The 14,433-nt window shown below is 37.6% G+C and overlaps 1 protein-coding gene across 3 annotated transcripts in view; it reads left to right on the forward strand.

The window, feature by feature from the left end:
- Nucleotides 1-237: 237 nt before the first annotated feature.
- Nucleotides 238-14,433, forward strand: part of baiap2l1b (BAR/IMD domain containing adaptor protein 2 like 1b) — a 33,642-nt gene continuing 19,446 nt past the window's right edge. For all 3 annotated transcript variants that reach the window (XR_001662762.1, XM_007557400.2, XM_016673966.1), the window contains exons 1-5: nt 238-612; nt 3,708-3,783; nt 3,922-4,008; nt 11,318-11,379; nt 13,172-13,243. Coding sequence is in view for 2 of the 3 variants with exons in the window: in XM_007557400.2 (XP_007557462.1) it covers nt 562-612; nt 3,708-3,783; nt 3,922-4,008; nt 11,318-11,379; nt 13,172-13,243 (348 nt within the window). In the remaining variant the exon portion in view is untranslated. The remainder of the gene's footprint in view (nt 613-3,707; nt 3,784-3,921; nt 4,009-11,317; nt 11,380-13,171; nt 13,244-14,433) is intronic.

Here is a 14,433-nt window from a genome sequence, read left to right on the forward strand (position 1 = left end):
TTCAAACTAAAATTACATAAAATACGACGAGGGTAAAATAATAATAAATAAATAAATTCAAACCTCCCCCCGAAATTTTAAAGTGACATGGGTTTATTATGAAATCAAGAAGCATTTTCCAGTAAAAAGTTAAAATGCTATCTGACATTGTGGCAATAAATAATCATTATGAAGTTTCATAAGATTCTTACAAAAACAGTTAAGGGTTAAAATAGGCTAATAATACCTCCCTCCGCAGGTCTCCTCCCCTTCTGTGAACTAACCACCTACAACAAGTTTGACAGCTCAGCCTTTTAGTACCGAGCAGCAGTGGTAACGACAGAAAAATTGCACTTTTCTCCCACTGAAGACGGGTTTTGTCTTATTTTTGTCGCCATGTGTGCGTCCGGCGTTTCCTGTGGGCTATGAGGGATTTTATACATCCGTAGGTTTTGGTCACTTCTCCTCCTGGGATTCCTTCTTTCCTTTTTTGGCTCGCGTTGGTGTAGCGTCTGAGAAATAAATTCGAGGAAAACCTCTGTTTTTTTTTTCATCTATCCGGGCGTCGAGAGGAGGATAAAGATGTCGAACAAGGTGGATGAGGCGAACAAGCTCGCCGAAAGTACATACAAGGTATGGCTGCTGGTTTAGATGGGAAGCTGGGAAGACAACAGGTGCGACCACGGGGGAGAAAATTCCTCCATACTTAAACAGACATGGAGCACAGCAAAGCTGAACAGGTGTTAACTAATTAAAAGTGTATTGCTCATTTTAAAAGCAAATTGAACATGGAAAGAGTTTTTTTTTCTTCCCCCTACTGGAACTTGTATAGATTAAGATAAATTGTTAAAAGATCTGTTAAGTAGCATTATGTACATTTTCAAATATTCTTAGCTCCCTTAGCAGCCTATTTATCTCTGCATTTTTTAACTTACAGTATTTAGACGCTTCTAAAGAGTTTTTCCAACAGGTTTTGCCTGAGTTCAGAAAGCTGGTTTTTGGAGAGTTGAATCACTGGTTTTGAGGAGCTGGCTCCACCCCGTTTGTATTGTTTCCTTAGAAAAGAGTTGCTTTAAAGTATCATCCTTATCTCGGCCAACATGTGGCTCCGACAATTGATTCATTTTGGATCTACATATAACTTGTTTGTGTGGACTCATCTAAATAAATTAGTGTGTAATTGAAAACGTATTGTATTTATTGAAGTTATCCTAAGAAATTATTTTGTATAAAATAGAGGTAAAATGGTTTCTTCAAAAAAAAAATAATAATAAATGTAACACATACACAAAGACACAGTTTTAGAGTGTAACTCTATTACAAAAAACTTAGTCAGCAAAGTGTAATGTTATGACACAACCCAAAAAATTTGAATAAAAAACCAATGTTTGCTCAGCAGATAATGACTAACAAAAAGCAACAAAAGAGCTGAATAGGTTGTGATGTGTCCTAACACTTTAATGGAAAATTTAGTGAAAGGAAGAAGTGTGGCAGAAAAAAGTTGAGTTAGCTATAGGATTATGCAGCAAAGCCCATACAAGATGTTAGGGGAGTTTCCTGAGGTGTGATGCTGTGGCTGGGGTAAATGCTTTACCAGCCACCACACACAGAAGTATTTATAGGCCGTGGGCTACAAAAGTCATCACAAATTAATTGCCTAACAAATCCATATCTTATGTGTCACTTTGAGAATTAAATCGTTGAAATAAACAAACTTTACAGTTGTCGTTTTAATTAATTTGGATTGGAAGTTTGACACAGAACGCCTTGAGTACAATGAGGCCTAAATATGTTGCTTGATGTAAACAGCTTTTCTTAATACTGGGTCGAGAAAAGAGCTTCGTAAAGTGGCCACTATGCATTTTGTCAGCTCAATTGGGTTCCATACTGTGAGCAAAACTCGCATACACATGTTGACTGGGGATTTGCAGTGCAACCATTAAGCATAAAGTTGTTCATATAGAATTCCTCTTAAACGTATTTTCTTTAAAGATTGTTATTGCATCCATTTAAAAAAAAAAAGGCTTTAGAATAATAATAAAGGTACCAGATTGGCATAAAAAAGCCCATTAACAGTTGCCAGTTCTTGCACTCTGCATGCGACTCTCCACAGGTAGCCAAGTGAAGGACTATAAAGAGCTGGAGCGAGGAGGGGGGGAGCAGACTCGAGGCTTTTCTTATAAGTCTTCAGTCCTTTTGAACAGCTTTTATTTGCCTGGCCTCTTGTTAGGACAGCCCCCGCAGCTCATTGAAGTGGTGAAATACAGGGGAAAGACTCCAGGTTTAATAATTTAGGTGCCTGTGCGTTTTGTGTGGTAAGATTATACAGCGAGCTCCTCAGCAGCCATCACCTCTCGTTCACAGTTAATGGTAACAAAGTTCTCATAACGGGTATTGAAATTATATGGTTTTGCTGTGAAATTAAGTGAAGGTTCACACATTTCGCAACATGTCAAAAGTTTCTCAGAGTAACAGCTTATCTTTCATTTAACTGATGTTAGAAAGTTAAAAGCATAATTATAAAAAGCTCATAAATTAGATTGTGGCTTCTATAATCCCTCACGTTTTTCATAATCTGAGTGATGCATTTTTATCTTAAATGTCATTTCCTGACTTTAAGGCGTGAATCTGAATTGGGTGATCATTACATGACTCATGAAACATTGATTGCAGTGGGTGACTTGCTGGGCTTAACTGAGGTTGGATCATTTGTAGACATGGGTTTACAGCTAAACCAGCATTTCATTTATGGTAGGTGCCTTAAAATGATATTTATTTGGTGCTATAGAGGTGAACTGAACTGAAATAAATTTCAAATGAGTATTTTAACACAAAATATTTGGGATACTGTTTACTAGTAGTGTGTGAATCTATTTAACATCCATCCATTCATAGAACAGTACATTTATTCTCCCACAAACTGGTAATTTGGGCTGCACGCCATCAAGAAAATAGCTAATTGTGTTGAATAGTACGTTGGTGATAATAATTACGATTGACCCACAGTTTCCTCCTGGCTCTTTTCTCCTTTCCCTCCGTTATAACGCCCCCACCACTCAGTGAGGTACAGCATCTCGCCACCGATTGTATGGATCTAGTTTTGGCATTGAGGGCCAAAACTAGGAATGTCATTTAAACAGGACATGCACATTATTGTTATGATTCATTTGCTTTTCAACTATAATAACCTACCACATATTGCATCCGGTTAGTTCTACATGATGTCAGTGTTCCTCCTATTGATATTGCAATAACTATGATCCAATATCCACTATTGTGCACCCAGATATCTATAGATCAGTACATTCATCTAGTCCATTCATCTGTCCAATCATCTTGCTATTATTATCTCCACCCATTCATCCTTGCAGCCATCTAGCTTTTCAAACTTTGCTAAAACCAGTTAATCCTTTGGTCACGTTACGCGACTTCTTAATCGGACACATATCTAGTTTGCAATATAATTAGATATGACTATGCTTATTTTGATACTTAATAATGAGACACCTAATCTGAACAAGTTGGGCTGATCCAGACATGATTACTTTGCTGCATCTGGACCAACATAAAATTGCAAGATACAAGATATTTAACGGCCTTGCCAAATAAAAACCTGGATCTGCATTCAAAAACGTATTTTTGTATGAGCTTCTTAATTTCCATCTCCTGTTGCTCCTGTATAATGACACTTTCTTTCTTATGGTCACTGTCTTCCTGTCTTCTTGCAGAATGTGATGGAACAGTTCAACCCAGGCCTTAGGAACCTGGTGAACCTGGGAAAGAGCTATGAGAAGTCTGTTAATGGTGAGTTGCTGGTTTTTGCTTTTTTTACTGCATTTTCTGGTACACTGATAAACTATTGGGGATTTGATTTAAGAAAATGCAATACATCTACATCTTTTCTGTAGCCTTCAACCACTAACATTTTTATCATTTCCCCAGCTATGTCCATGGCAGGAAAGATGTATTTTGATGCACTGTCTAAGATTGGAGAGAACGCTGCTGGATCTCCTGTCTCCAAAGATTTGGGTAAGTTTCTACGTTGCTCTCCTCTGGGATTAGCGGGGAAAATCTTTACACAGTGAAGATCTTTATCTATCTATATCTCTCTATCTCTGACTCTCTGTTTTATTGCAGTTCTTTTAAGGATCTTTCAAATCCTTAACAGGCAAAATTTGTTTCTGAATTTTTATGTCAAAAAGAGAGGAGATGAGTTTAAAACCATAGCCTCATAACAGGAGACATGCGCGATGGAAATGTTTCCAGTAGATCTGTTGCAACAGTGCTTCAAATGGTGAAAGTGACTGGATTTAATAGCCTGAAACTTTAGCTTTTTGTAAATCTCCTTTGCCATCAAACACAAAACATTTTCACTGATTAGCTGCAGCATCTTCTTGTTGAAATACCCAGTGATCACTGCACAGATGACAACCCTACACAAACCAGACTTGGTTATTTCTGTGCCTAAAGCTTCTTCAGTGGGGTCTTCTTGTTATACATGAAATGTTGGAAGGCTAAAGAAAAAAGTCAATGTTTTTTTTTGTTTTTGTTTGTTTGTTTTTTCCTCATCATAGAATATAGCTTTTTCATTTTTCAATGTCGATGTTGGGTTCTCCCTTGGAAAGTTCAAATTTGCACATTTGTGGAGTGGGAAGAGATGTGGCCTTTGTGGCCAGTATGATTATATGCCTTAAATTTGGTTTCCGATTTGCCTGTGTTTTCACCAACAACTTTCTGGATAGTCTGGATTTTGCGTTGGGCGGCCATATTGACAAAAACAAAAAACAAGAAGAGCATTTTTAAATTTGCAATTGAGAAGAAAATAAATCCATAGATGCTTGTGTCTGCTTGCCGCTAAAAATGCATGAGGAAGTTCCATGGTTGTGCAGAGTCATTCTGTTTGCGAGATGCTGCTCACAGACCCCTTTGATTGTTGTGGAGGGGAGTAGAGCGTCTCCCATCCTCCATTAGCTTCTTTGCTTAGGTTGCAGAAGTCAAAGAAAAAGCAGCGAACGCACAATGTTGGAGACGTGGTACACACACACACACCACATGTGGAGCCTCTTGGTTAATTAAAGTCAGGCTTCTGAGTGTATGCAGAGGAAAATCAGTGTTCAAGGCGTTTTTACTGAATTTGTGTTTAAATGTGTTCCACTTTACAGGCACCTTATTGTTCATAAAATTGTGCTGTCAACTTTTTTTTTTTTTGAGTAAAAAGTTGTCATAGTGTCTTGAAACTCTTGCTTTGAACATTTTTGGCTAAGAGATTGACAAATATTTAAAGTATTTTCATTTATTTATTTTACATTTCAGGTCTTGTGTGTGCTAGATTTTACAGAGTTTCCTACTGGGGCGTGGTAGGAATAGTATCGGTTAAAAGCTTGAACACACATGAGTCTAAATTTATGACAAATGCCACCAGTGCAGAAGCGAAGCTGCACTGCAGTGAAAGCACATGATGAGTGATGCTTAATATTAAAGTTTATGGCTGAGTGTGAAAGGTTTATGAGTAAACAGAGTTTGTTTAGTCTTCAATTTGTTCCCGGTCAAATTCCCAAGCTTCACCTTCCCACTGGCTGATATGCAGCCAGACACGACTGGGATCCTAACTCACTGTCACTAGTGACACGCTTTGATGTAGCCACTGTATGCCTCTCTTGTCCCTTGCGGTTTTAGAGCTAAACTGCTAATTAAATTCTGCAGCACATTGGGAAGAGCCACCTGTTGCTCTTCTGTTTCCTGGCATAGTTAGAAAAAAAACGTCTTTATACTGTTACTTGGTTTGTAGACCGCTTTTTTTCTGGATAGCTGCAGTTCTTGCTTGCTGTATTTATGCTACAACATTGCTATAATTTCCTGCGTTTGCCAGATTCTGTCTGGTGCAAAACAGAAACATTTATTAATTTAGCACAAAAAAGTTAGTATGAATCCCCAAAACAGCTAGTTAAAGCACAAGTGGTAAAAATATTCATATCAAAAGTGGTTGGATGTAGTTGCTAGCATCTTAACACTGGTTTAAAGATGGTTTATGTGGTTTTATATTTGGATGTTTATTGAAAACCACCTGTTGGCGTCAGCTGCTGAATTTTAACTCGAATTGTCCACAACTTCTCACCAATTGTTGCCTCTGGCATTTTTAGAATTGGTTAATGTGTCACTCCACCAAACTTGGCATGATGTTGAACAAGAATTGCAGCGACAGCTGCAGTCCAAGATGGTGGAGGGTTACTGGCGAGCTGTTTTCTTCAGTTAGTCATTTCTCAGAAAGTGCAGCATGTATGTGTGCCTTACTTCTCAGCTTTAGTGTAAATCATTCTATTGGACTTGCACTAGAATTGTATTAGAAGTTGCTATTGAGAGCTGCTGAAATTATTTCTCTTTAATGCTTTGAATAGTAATGGTTTGTGATTGAAGGGGCATAAACTGCTCACTATTCATAACTAAATAACAAACAGAGGTTTTATTTAGTAATCGGATGTTCAGATATGCAGCTTTACCTTTTATGTTTTAGATCTTATAATTTACCATATGCATCATCAACACATGGTTGGCTTACTATTTACATTTGAAGGGTTAAAGTCACATTTTATGTGTGGATAAACTCCAGGACCACAGAGAGAGTCATACTGTTCTGCCATAATGGATCATTCCTGTCTGTCATTAATTTTGGATTATTTAGGAAGGTGGTGAATAAACACCGAGTTGAATGTCATCTAATGATTGCTGACTGTAAAACCAGATGCTTTGTGATGTGGATGTGACGTCTTCAGACTCCTAAGAGCAGTAATGTATGTAAATAAGAGAGTGTCTACATTGTCATTAGGAACTTGCTCATGGATGTAGAGCAGCTGCCCTGTCAGAAACCCGAGCTCCACTGACACATCGCCAGAAACCAGATACTCTTGAAAGAAATTGTAGGACCTCTGCACCTTATCCTGCTACCTTCTTCCTTATAATTAGTCTACCTCCGACTCTTGTCACACCCAACATTTGCATAATCATCTGACCTCTCACAAGGCAGCAGAAAGTTGTTTAGGTTCATGTAGAAATGAATTGGGATTTGGTTGTAGTTCTTCGGCAACCAACTCAGTTTTCAACTGTTCATCACTTACAAAATTCAGTAGATGTTGGGTTGTTTTATATTTAGTTACAAATGAATTGGATTGCCTTGTCAATTTAACCAAATACTTTGTGCTCTTTGAAGGCTAACTACTTCTGCCAAAACTCAATTCAAAGTTTAAACCAAACATTTGGCCACAATGAAATGATTGAGCTTTTTAATCCCTCGCAGTTTTCACTAAATCACAATTTTAAGTTTACTGAAAGTTTTAGTTAAACGCTTCACTCTTGTTATCCATGCAAAGCTAACTTTATCCACACTGCTGCTCAGTTTCATTCCAAGGGGATCTTCTTTCTTTTTTATCAGTTTTCAGCTCACTGCTTTACCTCATTACTTCAGTTTGTAGTTCCATCTAGTTGTGACAAAAAGTGTGATAATATTCTCATTCAGTAAAAACACATGATGCCCAATGTTTAAATAGTACCTGGTGCATTTTTACATAATCCTAACATGTTTGCATGGTGTGTCACGTGACTTTCACTGGTGTGAGGATTATTTTGTCTACAGTCAGAAATGGTAGAAGAACAGTTTCCCTTTTCGCATTCTACTGGTGTCATCAAAATCAGCTGAAAGAAAGGAGGGAGTTTATTTATAACCAAGGAAACTTGTTATTGTTGTTTTTACCTGTTAGAGTGTTATCTGGCTTTTCATCTACAGTGCTGTTTGCACACATTGGTACCCTTCATAAAGGTGTGTCTAAAGCATTACACTAATCCTACATTATGGTAGCATAATGTCGGAGGCTAAAGTAGGAAAAGGTTGCAGTTCAGTAACTGAAAATGGAGAGCCCTGCTTAAGATTTTCCAAAGTTATGAAAGAATGTTTCATTTTATTTTATTTTTTGTTATGATTTTGCATCTGGAAGTGAAACAAGACTGCTTCTTCAGATTTTGATTTTATGTTTCTTCCTTGCTGTCCTCCTTGTCTTGCTTTAATCTTTTCCAGTTACTATTCTGTAGATGTGAACAGAGTTTTCTTGCAGCAGTTTCCTGAATTAGGATTATCTCCACGCATCTGTCTTACTTGAATTTCTTGTTTCTTTGTGTCTTCCTTCACATGTTCCCCATGGAAGCAAAAAACTAAAGACTAAATTCAAGCTAAAAATGTGCCAGTTACATTTATCGTGTAACTGTTTTTATTGGTATTTAAAAATGGAGCCTTGTTGGTTTAGCTAAAAACGATGACCTCATACGGAAAGATTCCCTTTCCAGGAGGAAGAATTATTACTTTGTGACACATTTTAGATTTTTTTTTTCTATTGAACAAACGACTCGTTCACTTCATTCATGAGAAACTAGATTTTTATCAAACTGCTCCACAAAGTCAAGCCCTGTTTTTACTGCCTGGGCAAACAAGCCTTCAGGAAACCTGTCTGAGCCGTGTGGGTTTGTCGCCCTCTGTATTTTCTGATGTTTTTGTTAGCTAATGGTGGTGGGTTGCTTTTGGCGCCCTGTCATCATGACACACTTTTCGCCCTCACAAACTCGCTGATTTGAGCACACCTGTTTCCTGGCAACGTTTGGTGCCGATCGTGACAACAGTAAACATATGAGTGGGGCCCTCTGGAATGAGGCTGTCGGCGGCAGTGACGTTGCTGAAACCAAGTCATTTTTCTACGCCGTGAGTAATTTCAAGCATCTCCCGACAGATCGCTGCTTAGATTTCCGGCTCATTACTTGGACAACAGACAACAGACTCTCGTGCTGTGCATAAAAACCTGTTTGTCTGGTATTTGACTCAAAACCGCACCTGCTCACATTTTTTTGGGAGAATTTTAATGTCAGGTGTATTCTAGCTTTAGCAGTGATTTATTGCTGGTTTACTTTTAATCCATCAAAACCTGTCATGTGGTATTGACTTTTCCTGTTCTTTTCTAACATTTGTCTCATCTCATTTCCTAACAATTTTCATTCCTACTACATATACTGCTTTAACACTCTTTTTCTCCCTTCACCTAACATCTTAACACAGCCTTTGCATTCCTGTCAGCTCCTGTTCTTTTAAAATCTTTTTTTTTCTACCAGACTGAACTCTGACAGCCAGTCCCACCATAAGGGAAGGTGGAACGGGGTAGGTGTGGTTTGACAGCTAAAGGAAGTGCACTGTTTACATACTGATGCATTTACAGCTCATGGTTATCTGTTCACCTGGCAGCAAATACAATGGATGTCAAGGATTGTGCATTTGTTTCTGGGTTTTCTGTCATTTTGTTCAGTTAAAATAATTTACTACTTCTTAGATCTCTCAGTCTCTTTCTCAAGGGCTTTTTAAAAAAATATCTACCCAGTTATTGCACCATGTTTACATCTACATACTGTTGCTGAAGTATACAGTGAGGAAAATGTTCTGTTCATTTTTGAAAATTCTGCCATCTAATTAAAAATTTTCCCCCAAAAAGTGTGAGGTTCCAGACTCCATAACTTATTAAATAATATAAAAGTAGGTTTTTCCCCCCCAACTCATTGATGTTTGACCTACTAACCAATAATTTTTATTGCTTTTTTTTTTTTTGGCTTTTTAGTTATTTTACCTCTGGGCTGTAAACATGACAGAAGATGCATCAACTAGGTTAATCTTAGAAGTCAAACAAGGCATTGAAGTGCAGGTGTAATCACTTAGATTTAATCTACTATAATCTAGTCTAGATGGTTTTGAAAGAAATTTGGAATGAATTGTAAAAGTGAAATGCATGTATCTAGATTTCCAAAAATAGAAATAATGTCATTTTGTTCACTGTAAATCAGAAACTATAGCTTCAAGAACTGTTTCATTGTTTTCTCATCAGGGTCACATTAAACCTTTATTATTTCTGCTGCTGCTGTTCCAGCTTTTACTTTGTGGGACAGTAAAAGCTATTTCTTTTGTATTATATTCTCTTTTTTTTCACTAATTCTTTCTAACAAACTACAGAGGCCTTTGCAAAAAATACAAAAAATTAATTTTAGTATTAAAATGTACTGGTTTCAAATAGAATTGATCATCGTGGATTTTATTTGGTGGTACACAAGTAAATTGCGATGTCTTTTCAAAAAAATCTTTTCCTCTGTTTTTGGATGTTTTTATATAAACAGTCCTAAAATTTATTTATTTTTTTTTCTTTAAACATTTATACACTTGCTTTGGTCTGTTGTGTAAAATCTCTGTTACCTCGCAGTTTGTGGCTGTCACAAGAAAAAAGAAAGTGTCTTTGGTGTGTGGATAGTTTAGCACAGCAGTTTGTAAACCTATTAGAAAAGCGTGAACCAAATAGTCTTGTGGTAGTTATAAATCTTGTTCGATTTCCTGTAGAGGCATAAAGAAATAAACCCCTGAATATACTTGACATTTAGCTTAATTTCACCAAAAGTAGAACAAACTACAGTTTTCTAGTCAACGGGGATTACGGTATATGCTTTAGCTTTATTGATTCACTATTCTTCTTCTTGTAATGCCTACAGCAATCCCTTGCTGTGCAGAAACGGCTAAACTCATGACTCTTTGATAAAGACTTTCTAAATCTGTTGGCCATATTATCCAGGACCAAAGAGGGTCTGACTGGATTGTTAAAACAGACGCAAATCAGCAGGAAGGCTGCCTTCAATCAATCAATCAAATTTTATTTGTATAGCACATTTCAGCAGCAAGGCATTTCAAAGTGCTTTACATCATTAAACACAAAAACACAGAGTCATGCAACATTGAATCAAAATTCAAAAAACATTAAATTTCCTGCTGAGTCGAAGTTCTGCCCTTATGGGTACCTCATCAAAAAAATAAATAAATAAATAAAGAGAGGGGGACTCCAACCCGCACACCTTTCAAACAACGGGGGAGACTCCAACCTGCACCCCTTTCAACAACGGGGGGACTCCAACCTGCACCCCTTTCAACAACGGGGGGACTCCAACCTGCACCCCTTTCAACAACGGGGGGACTCCAACCTGACTCCAAAGCTGTTTTAGATTACATTACCAGCAGGTGGTTGAGTTTTTCTGGTATCCCTTTCCTTTGATGTCAAACATAATTAGCCCTTACACCTTTGGGCTCATTGGCATAAGATTTCTTTATAACTACAAGTTACTCATTTCACTTTGTTGCCTTACATTCTGTACATTGTTGTGGTTGTACAGCGAGATTAAAGAAGTTTTAGGTTGTAAAGCAGGAAGGACTGAATAAAAAAAGCAAGCAGGAAAAGCGAGCCTCCTGACATTAACTTGTGTATTTATTTTCGTCTGGCAGGTGCAGTGCTGGTAGAAATCTCCGAGGTGCACAGGAAGGCTCAACTTGAGATGGAGGAAAATGTAAGTTCCACAGATGTTTCCACAGATTTCCCGTTTAAATAGCTGCTGTTTGATCGCTCCATGATTGTTACCTAACCCTAGAGCATTTTGTCAGACATGCTCGCTCTGCAAACCTGTTGCTCGGTATATTTCCACAGCAACATGCTGTTTCTGACGCATTCAACCGGTAGTTCTTTCTTCTACACCCATAAATAGAAAATACCTCGCCTCCTTCCCCACCTACATGTCCAGTAGCCGCACGGGCAGCTGAGATGTAAAGTGGTTTAACGACGAGGAGAGCTGTTTTTTTTTTTTTTTCTTTGAGTACAAAGGCAAGTCTAAACAAGCTCTGGAAAAACATCAGCTGTAGCTGTTGCATGGAGATTCATTAACCTTGCATCTGCACATGCCCTGCTTCCCTCTGATATATCCGAATGTGTCATGGCTGATTCACCCCCTGGTGTTTTTCCGTAAGTTTGTCATTGCGATTCAGCTTGCTTGGACCTAGTAACATACATATTCATTTCAAAACATCCCTTCGCCACTACTCTTTGTTTTTGTGTTTATGCATTTATCATTTGTCCATTTGAATGCTTTCTAAAAAACAAGTGTACAGAAATGTTGTTATGCAATATAAAAGAATGGGGATGACTCCTGTAAGAAAAAAATATTTTAGTCTTTTGAGACTGAATTATGTTTTAAGCTGTAATAATTAAAATAAATGTTGCAATACATTCTGTCTTTATATTTCTTCTTCACTTAATGAAATGAGTTACAGTAACAAAACATTCTGACTATATGAAAAGGAATTTTTTTTAGGTGAATCTGTGTCCATACGTGTCAAATTACCAAGAGTAAAAAGGTTTAAAGTATCTTGTATTTAGATTCTTCAACCCTCTATCAATTTTTTCCATTATGGAAGACCTCAAGTTTTCAGCTTAATGTGTTTTTTTGTGTGTGTGTTTTTTTTTTTTTTTTTGCATGTAGCTAGCCAAGACTGCAATGTAGACATGTGATTTTTGTACATAATGCTGTTTCTAAGTGTTTTTTTAATCAAAGTAATGTGTTACTTCATATTTTAGTTGGCAACATCTCCTGACTCCATACGGGAAAACCGTCAGGAAAATTTAAACATGTAAAAATGTGACGCTATATCGCTGTGCATTGATGGTGATGTTTATAATATTAAAGAACTGTGGAAATATTAATTAGTGAGACCATCCTGTTTTCTTCCGTTGTCACATGACAGTTGTTTTTCTTTAAGAAATAAACTGCACCGGTTTGAGAGTGTATCTCATTAAAGATGAACTTCAGGGCAGAAAAGATGCGATGGAGTCCTCTGAGACAGTGTTACCAGCAGAACCTGTGGGTGGGTTTTCTTCTTAATAAACTCCAGCTTGCGAGTTAAAGCCTCAGTTTAACTTGGAGAAAACCTTCTTGGTGCTTTGATGCTGCATGTTATGCATATGATAATGTTTCCCTGGGAGCTGTCGCCGCATCGCAACAAGGCTTCGACGAAGGCATCGACACCTGCAGATAAATGAGAGCTGCAGAGAAGGGGAGGATGTGATGGAGGACTATGGGCATTCCCACGCTTTGTTTCTGACTCATTCATAAGCACAACCTTGGACTTGGCTCTCACCCCCGCAGACACTCACCAATGCACTCCATAATGATCACTTTCCATTTTTCTCTGAGATTGCACGTTCTGTTGTAGTTGACAGCAAAGTTGAAAAGTCAGTCCCTCACGCTTCTGTCAGCTCAATAATCAACTTTCTTTTTTTGTCCCCCCCCTCCTCCTCTTCACCTGAAGTTTAAGAGGTTCCACAGGGAGATAATAGCAGAACTGGAGAGGAAGACTGACATGGATGTCAAATACATGACAGTAAGTACTTTCTGTGTTTATGTGCAAGTCATTAACGTAAAGGCAGCTTCGTTCCTTCTTGCAGCCTTACACGCTTTTATGTAGAAGTATATTATTGTGATTTGCATTGTGACAAAATGGAGGATAGACCAACAGAATGTAATGGGGGAGGAATTTCATATTTCTGATAATGGAGATCAAGGACAGGATGAGCAGCTAAAGAGGATTAATAAATAAATGCGAGGGTTTTAGTCGCCACCATAATCTGATCACATGTAGCAATTCCTAGCTATAATTATGACTGCAGGGAGGATAATTAATTCAAAGTGGGTTATCTCAGGAACACAACACAAAGGACAAATGAGATTCCATTTATCCAGCAGCAAAACAAGTCTTGTCTGTCTGCTGACATATTTGAAGCCAGTTAATAAGAACCAGGAGCAAACATCAACGCGGCATCAAAATTCCAACGTTTTGTTGAAAATAAAAGCTGGAAACCTCACTGAAAGCAATGAGTAATAAAATCGATAAACTGATGTAACCTGGTTAATTAATCAGGTTATATTGTTTGGCTGCAGAACTACAGTAAGCTATTTATTGTCGCGGACAGGCACACTAGCTCTTATAGTTTGTTGCAAGTGTTTGGGGAAGCGCTACGTTGCATTAAAATTGTGACTTTTTAAAACCATGGAAAAAGACTTTTTGAAACCAACCAAATGTTTGGTAAAAATCTAAAATCTGCCAAAAAAATTTAAAATTAAATACATTGTTTTGTAATATTTGATATTTTTACTTGGAAAGTAAAAATGGACTATTTCTAGATTGATATTGGGAGTCTTATGCTACATAGGGTTAGGCTGTAGTGGTTTGTTTATTAGCAGGCATGCTATCTATTGTTGTTGGCTTCAAACTTTTCTCTCTACTCACAGCCATGGCTTGGATATTTATCTGCTGACCTTAACTTACTTGCAGCAACAGGTTGGGAAGGGGACGCTATTCAAAATTGTATACAAATGGAGAAAATCCTGGACTTTCTATGAAGTTATTTGAACCATAGGAAAGGTTTGAAGCTACATTTTTGTGATTTTGAAGTCTGGAGTTTTTAACCCTTTCATGTATAGTGGCCACTACAGTGGACAGCTGTCTAAAAGCCATTTTCTTGTGCTTCTTGTGGATTTTTATGTTATAAATGCACAAAGACCACTGAAGTG

The sequence above is a fragment of the Poecilia formosa genome, unplaced genomic scaffold (assembly GCF_000485575.1).
Source record: "Poecilia formosa unplaced genomic scaffold, Poecilia_formosa-5.1.2 Scaffold88, whole genome shotgun sequence".
NCBI classification, from domain to species: domain Eukaryota; kingdom Metazoa; phylum Chordata; class Actinopteri; order Cyprinodontiformes; family Poeciliidae; genus Poecilia; species Poecilia formosa.